The 14,487-nt window shown below is 40.3% G+C and overlaps 1 protein-coding gene across 1 annotated transcript in view; it reads right to left on the reverse strand.

Annotated features, from left to right (window-relative positions):
* Window positions 1–208: 208 nt before the first annotated feature.
* Window positions 209–14,487, reverse strand: part of POF1B (POF1B actin binding protein) — a 55,052-nt gene continuing 40,773 nt past the window's right edge. Inside the window, exons 7-16 of the mRNA XM_044682813.1 lie at window positions 11,817–11,844; window positions 10,238–10,312; window positions 8,932–9,024; window positions 7,288–7,401; window positions 6,071–6,223; window positions 5,677–5,796; window positions 4,849–4,977; window positions 2,789–2,874; window positions 1,812–1,926; window positions 209–280 (exon numbers count right to left, since the gene is read on the reverse strand). Of these exons, the coding sequence (XP_044538748.1) occupies window positions 209–280; window positions 1,812–1,926; window positions 2,789–2,874; window positions 4,849–4,977; window positions 5,677–5,796; window positions 6,071–6,223; window positions 7,288–7,401; window positions 8,932–9,024; window positions 10,238–10,312; window positions 11,817–11,844 (985 nt within the window). The remainder of the gene's footprint in view (window positions 281–1,811; window positions 1,927–2,788; window positions 2,875–4,848; window positions 4,978–5,676; window positions 5,797–6,070; window positions 6,224–7,287; window positions 7,402–8,931; window positions 9,025–10,237; window positions 10,313–11,816; window positions 11,845–14,487) is intronic.

A 14,487-nucleotide genomic window follows, 5' to 3' on the forward strand; every position in this document is an offset into this window, starting at 1 on the left:
AGCTTTAAAAAGTAATTCCAGAAAGTTATTCCAGCGAGAGAACTATCATGTACCTTAGTATACAAATTAGGTATTTAATCTCTTATGTGAGGGAGAGTCCTTACTTGAATCCTTTGATTCCTTGATATGTATTTAGAGTCACCAAAGAATGATGTAAACTATTATTTGACTAGTTAAGGAAGTAAGAGCTCTCCTCTCTTTTCATTGCTCAGTAAAGCACACCATCACCGGAGAGGTCTTCTACAGGTCTACATATCTCATCTGTAGCATTCCTTTCACTCTTCCAGGGAGAAAAAATAAATCCACGCCATATAACAGGTACTAATTAAATTTTTTCCCTCTACCTACCTTCATCAAAAGTAGCATCTGAAGTGAAGTGAACATGCATGTAATAACTAATCAGAGGGAAAATAATAGAACAGAATAAAGTCCCCAGCCCCAAAAAGCTAATTCAGCGTCTCTGAAGATACTAAGTAGTAGAGTATGCTCTTCAGTATGTATGAAATAAAAACTTAATTACTTTCATGATGCCATGGAAATACATTAGAAAAACTGCCATCCACAGAGATTTTCATGGGACATGTTGGATTGACCTTAATTTGTCCTCTTTTTCCATCACATAAACAGTACTGCAGTCATTGGGTGAACTTCAAACAGTAGATGCTGAATTCATGGCTGGAAAAAAAAAACATCAAATACTTGTTTTTAGGACCCAAGTAAAGCCTGTCCCCAGTTAGCTGGAGACATTATGGTTTTCGGCTCTCATAAATTAGCTCTCAAGAAATAACTAGTAGTAGCCATAGTTTTTTTACTCTTCAATCAGTACCTGAATCAGGAAGAAACTAGTTTTAACTCCATGGTGTTGTTATTAGGCATCTTCGTTGTGAAAATCAGGGCCACAGAATTCTATAATGTGTGTGTATAGCCTTCTTCACTTCTCCTAGTTCTCTCTTTTCCTTCATCAGCCAAGCCTGCAAGGCCTGCACCTTAACATCCTTGTTTCCCACCATCCTCAAGCAGTGCCATCAGTGAATGCCATGCAGAATGCTTTCCTCCAGGGAATATATGTGACTGGTAAAAGCAGAAGCTTCTCAGCTTGCAGGGTCAGCTGAAGTTGAGCCAAAAAGGAGCTGACTTGCCTAGCAAAGGATTCACTATAAGGTAATCTTAGAGCCTACAGAATCCTATCTAGTGTACCTGTCTTTGGGGCATTATCCCATGCTTTCTTACCGCAGATAACTTCAAGTTGAATAAGAGCAGGACAGACTCTGGGGAATCTACCATTTCTGAAACTGAAGTCACTAGTGGTTTTCTCTGGTATAGGTTAGAGGTGCCAGGGGAGGTCAGGTCACCTATTTCAGAACAACTTCTAACACAGGAGCTCAAAGAAATCAGTTTCTTCATCTGGAAAATGGAGGGCTGTTGATGGCTATGTATGTTATTTTAGTTTTCTCTTTTAAAGTATGTGATTGACAAATGTCTTAAGATTTCCTGTTTTCACCACATCCAACCAAGTCAGTGAAATCCAATCATCTCCTTCCCCTGGATGCTAAGGATTACCAGATGGGGTGGGGGTGGGGGGGCAGTAATAATATATTTTGAATTTTTACCTTGTTCAGAAGAAACAATACATTTTCAGTACTTAAAGTAAATTGGGCCATTCCCAATTTAGAGAAATGTAATTCTGCTCTTATAATCATCTATACACAAACATGCCTTATATATGTCAGACATTTGTTTCTAATCAGAAGGGTATGTGTCTCAAATATGGGGTGTGGTGCTTTGCTTTTTGCTCCAAAGAGGGAACTTACACAAGTCCATTTGTCTTCTGTCTTTTCAATGACGATGGTCTGGGTGTCACTGCCTGGGGGAATGTATTCATAGTCATCATAAAGGAGCCCCAGAATTGGATATTGGGTTCGGTATCTACCAAAAAAAAAAGGCATTTTGAGAAACCAGTGTTTGTACTTTCTTCCTCCTCCCACCTCGGGAAAACAGCTTCTTTCCTTCCCTACTAAGGCCAAGACTCATTCCATTTTGATTGTTTGATCACTGATTCCTCATTCATCCCTGAAACATATTTGCTTGACTGTGTGGGTACTATTATTGTCTATCCACAAAATGATTTTGTAAAACAATTTTGTATAAGAATGTATTAGAGATGGTTAAGAGAATACTGATGGACTGTGAGAACCTTTCCAAAATGATGACTTTAAAGATGAGGTTAAGTGATGTCAAACGAATATTGGATGTTTTTAAAAAGCTGTTTTACTTTCAAAAGATGGAAAGGTGCCTTGGTGAGTAAGCCACTGGGAGCTTCATTAACAGGGTTTGGGGGAAGATGGATGGAGAGTGATGCACAAGAGCAAGCCCAAGTAATTTAAATCTCTCTATGTCTCCTAAAGCCTTTCTGTATAATTAGAGAGTTTAGTTCCTTTGAACTACGTTCCCCAGAATTCCTTTGGTATTTCCCAAAATTCCTTTTAATCTCTCCACCATGTTGCGGGGTCACGGTTTGTATATAGTTGGCTGTAACTCCACCTCTCTCTCTTTTTCCCCAGACCATGGCTGGGAAAGTTGGCTTTGCTGAGGCTTTTACTTTTGGCTTTTATCCCTTTTTCTTAAAGTTATTATTAATAAATCTTGTTAAATATAATATTTGGAGATATTGTATATTAATTATAATTCTCACATTTCTCTATCTCTTCTCCACTTCCCTGTTTCTACTGCTATCTCTAATCTCTCTCACGATATTGTGTTTTTTGTTAATATTAAGCAATGACATTACTTTTTAGTGGTCGTGATAGTAGTCCTTCCAGCTCCTGAGGTCTGATTGTGGGATGAATATTTTTCTTGCTTCAATTTGGAGAGTTCCTTACAAATAAAAGAGATTACAATCATTTAAAGAAAATTACACCCCACATTTTTGCTTTCCTTAGGGATGTTTACTAAGTAACACCTACTTTTCAGGGTACCTATTGGGTATTAAGAAGCCTGGAGTTTATAATCTAAAAAAAGGTGGTGAAGTACTTTTCACAACTAGCACTTGATTAACTATCTTGTAACTTTTTCTCTCAACAATTAAGGCATGACAGCCCTCAATTTCTATTTTTCTCACTTAAACTGCTCAAAATTAAAACAATTCTGAAGTACCACCTCACACCTAGCAGATTAGCTAATATGACAGTAAAGGAAAATGATCAATTGTTGGAGGCAAATTAGGACACTAACGCATTGCTGGTGGAGTTGTGAACTGATCCAACCATTCTGGAAGGCAATTTGGAACCATGCTCAAAGGGCTATAAAACAATACTTACCCCTCTGATGTAGTGATACCATTACTAGGTCTGTATCCCAGAGATAAAAAAAAAAGGTTAAAGGACCTACTTGTACAAAATATTTATAGCTGCTCTTTTTGTGGTGGCAAAGAATTGGAAATTGAGGAGGGGGGATATCCACCAATTGGGGAATGGCTGAACAAATTGTGGTACGTGTTGATGATGGAATACTATTGTGCTGTAAAGCAATGATAAACGAGATGACTTCAGAAAGAGCTGGAAAGATCTACATGAACCAATGCAGAGTGAAATAAGCGGAACCAGGAGAACATTGTACAGCAGTTTTGTGGAACAATCAAATGTGATTAATAGTCTTTGCTACTAACAGCAATACAACGATCCAGAACAATTCTGAGGGACTTATGACAAAGAATGTTATCCACTTCAAAAGAAAGAACTGTTGGAGTCAGAATGCAGATGAAAACATATGATTTTTTTAATTATTTGGGCTTATGTTTTGAGATTTTGGTTTTATAAGATTACTCACAAAAATGAACAATATGGAAATATGTTATACATGATATTATATGTATAACCCAGATTGAATCGCCTACCAACACCAGGAGGGGGAAGAGAAGGAATAGAAGGAGATAAGTTTGATCATATAACTTAGGAAAACTTGTGTGGAAATTTGTTATAACATGTAATTGGTAATAAATAAAGTCAATATACTCATAAAAATTGCTCATTAACCCTTAAAATCTGGGTTTTTCCACAAGTACCTGAATTCCAACTCTTGTAATAAGGAGTAAGGGTTCCTTCTCTATCTCTATCTTTACCTCTCTCCTTTTAACTTTTCTCTCCTCATTCTGTCTCTTCTCCTTTGTTCTGTCTACTCTCTCCTCTTTCCATCTTCCCTCCTGTGTGCAAGCTCGCTCGCTCGCTTTCTCTCTGTCGGTCTTCTATTTCTTTTCTTTTCTATCTCTATTTCTATTTCCTTTCTCTCTCCCAAGGAGACACGGAGGGGAGGGCAAAGATAAATACATAAGGAGGGTTATATAAGTACATATAAGTATTTATTTTATGTATAGTCATTCTCCTCCTCTCCTTACACCTTCTCCCTCTTCTCCCTCTCCTCCCCTCTCTGAGGGAGAGGAGAGGAAATAGAAGATAGAGCATAGGAGAGGACCTTGAGATAGAGGAGAGATAGCACAAGAGCAGAGAAGTATAGAGAACAGATAGAGTTGAGAAAAATAGAAGACAATGCAGAGGAGAGTGAGAGAAGAGAAGACAGACAAGAGTTAGAGAAGGATTAGAGAGAAGACAGCATACCAGAGGGGATAGAGGAGAGGAGAAATAAAAAGAATAGAGTAGAGAAGAAATAGAGAAAAGAGACAGTGGCTATCTATAGTTGTATAGAGGAGAGATAGAGATGGAGAGATAAGAGAAGTTAAAAGAGGTGAGAAATGGACAGAGAGGAGATATAGGGAGGTAGGTAGCAATAAAGAGATGGAGAATGTAAAGACACTGAGAGGAAGTATTTCCAAGTGAAGAATGCTTTATTACTCACCTCTGACTGCCGCTTTATCAGGCAATCTTTTTCTTCTAGCAAGCTTGTCAGTTCATGTAGCTTGAGCTGGTAGTCACTGCAACTTCCTTCCCTTCTTGAAACATCCTTTTGAAACTGGTTCAGTTGAGCCTGAAGTTTAAAAAAAAAAGAAAAGAAAAGTGGAGAATATCATGAGGTCAATAGCAACGTGCTTAAATTCTTGCTTTGGAATGAGCTTTCTCAGAAGGCTTCTAGGATTTGAAAGGTGGAAACTCAGCAATGATCCTTCTCTACCTGAGTAGGCAGTCAGGAGGTGCATTACCCTTTGGCTAGCCTGTTTACTTAAGACAGTCACGGGTAGTGCATTATCCTATTGTCTAGGTAGGAGCTGCCAGAATTCATAACATCAATAGCCAAGAACCTAGAGGATACCTCCATTCCCTAAAAGGGCATTAGGGCAGAGCAAGATGGTGGTTTAGTAGCAGTGAAAGCCTGAAACTGCTCTGAATATCCTTCCAAACTGATCTTTGAAAGGAGTCTCAAAAGGACAGGAGTCAAAGCAGGATACGTGAGGGGGCTCTCCCACTGAACGCAACGTGAAAGATGGGCAGAGAGAGTGGATTTCCACAATATAACGGGGGAACCAGAAGCAAGACTGCCAACAGAAAAGGGCAGGCTCACCGGCCCCCCCACGTACTGTGCCAAACTCAAGAACCAGGGCGTAGACAAGCTAATGAGGCATCAAACAGAACGAACTAATGTAAACCTGTAGTGCCATTTTTACCTCATTTCATTTTTGCTCGTCACACAGAAAACAAATTTATACAAAAGCATACAGTTTGCACATACCCTTAGCTTGGAGATCTCTCTATCCTTCTCAATTCTCAGGTTCTTTACCATTTCCATGTAATGGCTCCCAATCTCATCCATTTTAGCCTGTAGCATGGGGCCTGTACAGGTCTCAGATACCTACATGGAACAGAAATACTCTGTAATTAGTCATTTATTTGGTTTCAATTAATTTCTATAACAATTGAAGATTTAAAAAAAAACTTTGGTCATAAATCTTTGAGGATTTCCTATTATTATTATTCACATTTTACAGATGGGGAAACTAAAGCTCAGAGGTGGCCAGATTTGCCAGCTGCTATAAAGTGTCAGAGCCAGGGTTTGAAAAGGGGGCCTCTTGAAAGTCTTCTTTACCTTCCCCTTTGCTTCGTCTACCCAACAACAATTTCAATACCTGTATTCTAAGGCTTTTATTCTCTTGTTCCAGATTTCTTTTACAGTATTCCAATTCCTTTAGTCGATATTCCATATCTGACTGGCCATGTCGAAGAGAGAGGATGGTTTCCTCCAAGGTCCGACACTTTAAATTAGAGTCTTGGAGTCCTTGCTATAAGGAATGAACATGTTCATGAGACAAATAGATTAACACTAGTCAAATCTGACCAACAGATCACTTCAAGTTTGTTGATTGATTCAAAGGTTCAAAGGCAATATTGCTTTTTATTTTCTGGTTTTTTTTTAACTCTGCTCTTGCCACTAGCTGATTTAGAGTCCATCCAGTCTAAATGCCTCAGTTCCCAGATAAGAGTAATGGACAAGAATACTGCCAGAATAGAATAGCAATTCTTGATGACCTAGTAGTCCCCCATTAATCTTTCTCACATGAAACCCCAACACTTTCCTGGTTAGCCATAAGCCAAATGGACACCACCAAACTCGGGTCACATCATTTGAAACTGATAACCCTGGCCCATGCTCTAAGTCCCGGCCAACATTGGGAGGGAAGGGGTGTGGTCCTGGAACAGTAGAAAGAGTATTCCAGATCTGGATTCAACTCCTTCCTCTGTAACTTTGGGCAATAATGCTTTACAAATATTTCATTTTATCCTCATCAACCCTGAGAAGATGATGTTAATCACATTTTACAGATGAGGAGACTGAGGCACGTTAACTGACTTGCCCAAGATTATCGTACAGTTTAAGGTAAAATCTGAATTTGGGTCTTCCTGACCCCAAGTCTAGAACTCTTGTCTATAACATTATACAGCTGGACTTAATCTCCTTGGCCCCGAGTTAGAATTTAAACATGGACCTTCCGACTCCAAAAGTCTGAGTTCTGATCGTCATACTATGCCCATGTTAAGAGGCAAGATGAGCCCAGGAAATCTACTCCATCTGGCATTCCTGATGGGTCCTATTGAAACCACAGCTGAGATTAAGTTTTGGCATCATCGAGATGTAAATTATTTCTGCGGTCCCTGTCTCTGATGAGATAAGTTTATTGAGAGTTGCTACTGTTTTACATCTGAAATGAATAAGGGGTTTGATTTCCCCAATGCCTTGCACTTCCTACGAATAATTGAGTTTTTATTAGAACAAGTTGTTCCTAGATTTCAACCTTGCTTTAATGTGTCTGTACCAGTTCCTACACCATTCGGAGTCTCAGCCTACCTGCTGTTGGCGGTTATTAGCTCTCACAGATTCCAAGAGTGCTTCGTACTCCTTTATTTGAGTCTCTTTGAATGCTAAATCTTTCTCGAGTCTCATCTTATCATTTTCTAGTGCCTGGGAGAAGAAGGTATTTGTTATGGTCCCAAATTACAGAAATTTGTTGATGGCCACAGAAATAACACTTTGCTTTAAACACCGAAATAATAATTCACTTGGACTTCAAATAGATTTTTCAAAGTCATTTTAAAAATACTGAATGTGAAAGTGTTAAAACTTTTCAAAGCTGCATATCATAACATTTGGATAAATTGACATTTAAAGATTTTAGTGGTTTTGCCTTTCCTCCCCCAAATGACTGACACATGTCATTAATATCTCGTGTTAATGATTCCCCACAGGTGAATTTTCAAATGGCAAGTACCTCTACTCCTCAACAGTCACACCCAAAGTCTGCTGGAAATTACTGGCCATAGAAAAACAATAGAGAATATGAAGGATTGAATTATTAAAGGGGCTTCCAAATTATAACTAAGGAGTTATGTCCTTGATGTTAAGGATAAAAATACAATGAAGAAAACAGTCTCTACTTGCAAGCTTACATTTCACAAGAAGACAACATGCCCACATATACCTAAATAAGGCATAAAATATGAACCGAATCTCTGTGACGTGGATTAGGAAAAAGGGCACTAGTGGCAAGAAAGACCATGCCAAAGATGGTGCTTCAGCTGCATCTTGGAGGAAGAGAGAGACTCTGAAATAAAAGTAGAAATGGAGTGCATTCCAAGAGGACCAGAGATTGGAGACAGCGGAGTGTCCTGTGTGTGTGGGAAGATGACTTAAAGCTGTAAAATGGCTATGCATTGGATGACAAAATCTGAAAAGATCATTTCATAGGCCCCAGTATTGAGTTGAATATGATACAATCCAATAATAAAATTCATTGGCAACAAATGTTCAGTCTTATACTTGAGTTCAGAAAACTAATTTACAAGGGAGGGGTGATTAGAAAGCATTTTGTCGGAAAAAACCAGAACGGTTTAGAGGACTTTATACTCAAAATGCCCCACCCCACCAGTTCAATGGGGCACTCGAGAAACTTCCCAGGTTATAAGGGGGTGATCCTGCCAATGACATCTGGAATATTGTAATCACTAATGGGCAAAACAGTTTTTAGTGTAGTATATAGAAGAGAGCACCCAGCACCCAAGATGGTAAATGGCCCTGAGTTCACGTCCTATAAGAATCACTTAAAGTAATAAGGAATGTTTATTTAGTCTGGAGAAGAATTGGAGGTCCTAATAACTGCCTTCAGGTATGTGAAGAATTATTGTGAGCAAAATGATTTGGCTTGTTCTTTTTGGCTCCTGAAAACCAGGAGCAACAGGTAGAAGTTGCAATGGCAAATGTAGAACGGAGCTCAGAAAAACAACCACAACTAACTTCTGAAAAAAGAGTTGGTAGGTTCCCTCTTCCTAGTGTTCAAGTAGAGACAGTATGCCCAATGGTTCAGAACCTGACAGTAGAGATCCGTTTTGTGTCTAGCACTTTTATGGATGGCCACTAAAGTCCCTTTCAACTTTGAAATTAAGGTACCTAAAAAATCTGGTCCATTGAGGTAATAAAAGAAAAGATCAATCTTACTGCCAAGTCATTCTGGAGATGACCAAGTTCCTCCCGAATATTGCTGAAGGTGGACAATACCAGCCGATGTGACTTGTTTGACATCTCTCTCATCTGGAGGAGAAGAACATGTTCATTACCTCTATTTTGGCATTATTAGTAGGAACTTTCAAAATGGCCAACACAAGGAAGTGAGAGTAGTCCTTGTTCTCTGCTACTTTTCTGTCCAGGAGAATTTTATTGACAATTTTCTTTGTGGAAAGATGACCCTTGGCCAAGGTCATTTGGGGCAATCTGAAGTCAACAATGCTGCCAGCTAATTCAAAGGTAAAGAGTCTAGGCTTTTTTTCTTCTGGAGCAAAACTCCCTCAAGCAAATGACTAAACCTTACTTTGCTCATTTCTTTATGGAATTACTAGGAATGTTTGACCTCAGAAAACTAGAATCCATTTCCTTAGGCATGCTGTTAAATGCAAGCATCAGGCATGACATGAGCGCAGGCTTGTGCTTCTGTCCAGACCTGGGATTCCCTCTATGTCAGAAATCCCCTGTCCTGGTGCAGACTGACCATTCATATCTAAATTATCATCTCTGAGTACTGCTTAGAGCACTGAAAAGTCAAATGACTTGCCCAAGTCACAGCCAGGGTATGTCACTAGTGAGGCCTTGAGCCCAGGGCTTCCTGCTTTTGAGGTCAGCTCTCTATCCATTAGTCCATTCAAGAACAGGAAAATTACAACTAGGCTTAAAACTGAAAGGATTCGAAATAGAGACTTGCTTCAAATGTCAAATTAGGTGAGAAGGCCCCTCTGGTACATTAAACTCATTTATTTAAAAGCTAAAAGGGAAGAGCATTCATAGCCTCAAGCAAGGAGCAGCAGCCATAGTGAGGAGGCCTCCAAACAGCTGAGGCACAGGCTCACCTGTACCCCACTCCCTCCACAACCCTAATCATGATCTCACTAAAAGCCATCTGAAACATTGATTGTTAACTCTTGGTCTAAAGATTCAGAAAATGCAGTAGGCCAGAAGTATAAAATTAGGTAACAGCTCTAGGAAGGAAACCTATTGGCAAGCCAGCCAAGTGGCTAAGTGGGAATTAAGGCAAGGAAGAAAAAAGGAGAATCTCCTGCAACAGATCGATACGGTATCTGGTTTGTAAAGTTCTGCATGCTATGGACCTCAGATTCACGTTTTTGATAAGAGTAGCCGACTTGTACTCCTTCGCATGTTTGTGAAATCAGTTGGCCCCACCGTCCAAGTAAGGCAGACATCTGAGATTGAGGCAGGGGGATGGCAGGGAGAGGGACACCCTAGTTCCTCTCACCTGCAGGATGTATCGGATTTGCTGTTTTGTAAACTCTGACAGCCCTTTTGGAATCAAAGCTTCGATATCTTCTGACTATAAAAGAAAGAGAAAGAAAAGCTGAACAGGGCTTGATTCACTTGGGGGACCAGTAAGTAGTTAAATCAGCTTGATTCATAGCACAGAGTCTTTACTTAAGGTCCAGAGGTACCCTGATCCCCACCCCACCCCCCACAGCATCCATTAACAAGCATGAGAAGAAACATATGTTTATTTTCACTCACTTCTAAAGGAAACTTGACATTTAGTTCAATTATTTTAAAACATCATTCTGAGAAGGTTTACAGTCTGTGGGCTTCACCGAAGGAATCCAGGACCCAACAAAGGCTAAGAACCCCTAATCTAGACCCTTAAAAATTCTTAATTTTTTCCCAGGAACATATTAGTCTAAAAGGTATAAACTTAATATACAACATAAAGGATGATAAAATTCAAGAAGTAGGAAACTAAATTGGGAAGGAAGCCACTTGAAAAACAAATTAGATCTTCGGTAACTTGAAGAGTATTAACTGAGAGTCTACAGGTACCGTCCTGTTAAATATCCGAAAAGAGTGATTTTAGGATAAAAGTTCATTCTGCGCCATCCCACGAGAGGCTTGATCATCACATATCTTTGGCAAGTGGCACTTTTATTGGATGGTAAATATGATTTGTTTATTTGCAAAAAAAATAACAACTTTGAGAAAATGGGGGAAATGAGCAAGCTGCCACAAACTGCTGGAAATGTTGGCCTGAACGCTGTCTTGAAAGATCTAGAATATTGCAGAAGGCAGCAGTTCTGAGTGAGAAACAAAACTACTTCCTTTACTCTCGTGCGAAAGTTTACAGAGCCCTTTCTTCACAACCTTGTGCCCTAGAGTTATGCCTACTTTATAGTCGGGGAAATCGAGACTCAGAAAGGTTCCATGACTCGCCTGTGGTTGCACAACCAGTTACGATTTGAGCCTCAGGTCTCCTGATTCCAAGTCCAGCACCACCCACTCCATCACAACTGCCTTGGTACTCATTTTTTGGGCAATTTAGGATTTATTGAAAAAGTCATTAAAATGTCCTACTAACGTTTGGAAACAGATGGAAATGTACACAAAAGTGGCAATTATACCTTTTTAATATTAAAATCAATGTTTTCTCTCCTTAATAATTATATGCCATTCAAACAATTATTAACAGAAAGAATTAAATTACTAACAAATTGTACTTAAAACATATGTTCTGAGGTAATGAAATTTGGGATGCTGGTCTAAGATGGCATAATGGAGTATACCCAACACTAAAACATAAAGGAACGGCTGTTAAAATGCTTTAGGTTTCCAGCAAAAAGAATGACTGCTATTCTAAGCAGTGCCGAGCAATCGATGGTTAGACCATTTTTATAGAACAAATGGCCATTATTCAATCACTCCGATCCTAAGAAGAAAATGTCGCATGATAACAATGCTGAGCCAAAGAACAACCCTAAAGGAGCGGACTCTACCTAGGTGACAAAGTGTAGTTACCAGTTAACACAAAACATCCGACTTTTCAGCTCTGGGATCCTTACCTCATCTGTAGAGTCAAAGTCCCGTTTACTGCAACAGAGAAGGAAAAATGGACAATCAGAAAGCGATTCTTACTTTTAGCATTATTGTTTTATTTCAGCTGATTCCTGAGTCGATCGAATCCCCAAAGAAGCAGTTCACGAATGAACCTGGTCATTACCAAAACGAAAGGCTTGTCATGGCTCCTAAGAGCAGAAATAGAGAGACCGTAGAATGGTCAAAACTCCCCATTTAATAACAGCTCAGGGTCCAACCTCAGTCTTACATAGCCAAGTGCTTTCCCCATTTGAGATCATCACATTCCACAGCCAGGATATTTAACTCAACCAGTCAGTCAGTCTACAGGCACATCGATGGCACAGCAACCCAGAAAGTCACTGAGAAAAGAGGTGTTTTTCATGCTCCAAGTCATCTCTTGAGCTGTTCTACTTCATAGTTCCTTCATGAATATGGAGTGGAGCTAAGCTTCCCAAAGTGCCTCTCTAGGCTACTGGGTTTGGAATAATCTCAGCAGCTATGATCGTTATCTTCTTTCTACCCTCACTCACGGAACTGCCCTGCCAGTTTATCCCCCTTCAGTTCCCTTCCTAGGATAGTCCCCCCCACCCCCAGGGCATATTAAAACCTCTTCTCAGAATATACTCGGACAGTAATGACACTAATGTCAGCATAAATGATAGGAGTCCTAAAGTACAGCCTCACAAGTATTTGTATTACTTTGATAAGGAACAGGGTCTTATGCTGAAACTTTAATGGTAGAATTTGGGGCATCAAGAATTCACTAAGGGCAGCTAAGTAGCACAGTGGAAAGAGTGCCAGGCCTGGAGTTGGGAAGACCTGGGTTCCAATCTGACCTCAGACTCTTCCTAGCTCTGTGACCCTGGGCAAGTCACTTATCCCTTGCCACTCTTCTGTCTTAGGATTGATACTAAGACGTAAGGTAAAGGTTTTTAAAAAATGAAATTAAAAAGGGGCCTACAGGTGGCACAGTGGATAGAGAGCAAGGCCTGGCGTTGGGAGGACTTGAGTTCAAGTCTAGCAGCAGACACTGCCTAGCCCCAGGCAAGTCATTTAATCCTGTTTGCCCAGCCCTTGCCTTTCTGTCTTAAGTGTTGTTGCTATGACAAAAAGTAAAGGTTTAAAGCAAAACACAGAGGGAGACTGACTTTCCTGATTGCTTCAGTAGAACTTTCTAGGAAAGCCCTGAAAGCACATGCAATAAGGCAGGTGGGCAGCCTAGCTGCTGTGTAGAGGAGACTCTTCCAGCCAGACTGCTAGTCTTTCGAAACTCTCATGTGTGAGTAATAGACATGTATATGTATAACATACGGACATTCCTTATTTGGTTTCTTTAATAGACTTTGTTCAACTTCTGATACAAATTACCTAAAGAAACGGAATATAATGAAGTGTGCTAAAGAGAACCGTATGCTGGAAAATGCAGTAAAATATGTATCGAATTGCATATCAAATATGCAACTCTAGCAGAACAGATTGGAAGGCCTCTGGAAATCTCTATAATCACTGCCAGAAATAATGACTGGGCATAGTTCGTGGCATGGAAAAAGAACTACTTGTTTTAGAGCTCCCTGGTGGCATTTTGGAGGCAACATAATTCAAAAGAACCCCAAGAAGTGATGGAGGTGGCATTGGGCTTCTCCTGGCAGAGCCAAAGCAGGACCAAAGAGGCCCACTGTATGCCTTGCACTGTAACCCCAGGATTAAGATGGCTGGCCCATAGTAGGTACTCAAGAAATGTTTATGGAGTCGTTGAATTCTTTTTTTATGTTAAGATCCCCCACGGTGGCTTTTTGGCAGTAAGAAATTCCCACGAATGCTTAGGAAAACAGCTTTTTTCCTAAGAATACCCCAAAACAGTTGACGTTGAGTCAGGAGGAAGAAAGGAATCAAAGTGTACCGCCATTACCCCTTACCCTCCTCCTTCAACCCTAGCAAATGCATTTCTTTACTCTAACTTCCAAACCCAAATTCTCTAGCCCTCTGCGGAGGGGAAAGAGAAATGGAGTCACAGAGTCTCCAAGCATGAAGGGCCCTCAGGCCATCTACTTGGCGCCACCTGAATCAAAAGCGCCCACTGCAGCATAGCAGCTCTACGGCCATTTAGCCACTCTGAAGGCTGGCCAGTCTACTCTTGGTTAGTTCTAATGGTTGAGAAGTCGTCCCTTATGTCCAACTGAAATCCTGATGTTCTGAGTCCTGCCCTCTGCTGCTAAGAAGAACAAAAAGAATGTCCTTTTGCATGGCTGCCCTCTTCAAATACCCAATTTTACACATATTGCTTTCCTGCCAAGTCTTCGCTGACTTAAACTTTTTGAATTCTCTCCCCTAGCCCCAGATGCTATGACCTTGAGGCCCTCTCACTATCCTCGTCACCCTTCAGGATGCTCAGGTGTGTTGTTCCAAATGGAACACAGAATTCCGACTGTGATTAGACCACAGAAGAGTATGTCTCCATCAGGAATAACACCTCCTTATTCTTGGAAGCTCTATGCCTTTCAATGTAGCCTGAGAAAGTAGGTTCCATTAGAGCTGGCAGGTCATTTAGTCCAAGTATCTCATTTTCCAGACGAGCAAACTTAAGACCCAGGAAAAGAAAATGACTTGCCCAAGGTCACACAGGTAGTGTTGAATCCAGGTCACGTGACTTCAGAC

Source organism: Gracilinanus agilis, chromosome X, assembly GCF_016433145.1.
Source record: "Gracilinanus agilis isolate LMUSP501 chromosome X, AgileGrace, whole genome shotgun sequence".
NCBI lineage: Eukaryota > Metazoa > Chordata > Mammalia > Didelphimorphia > Didelphidae > Gracilinanus > Gracilinanus agilis.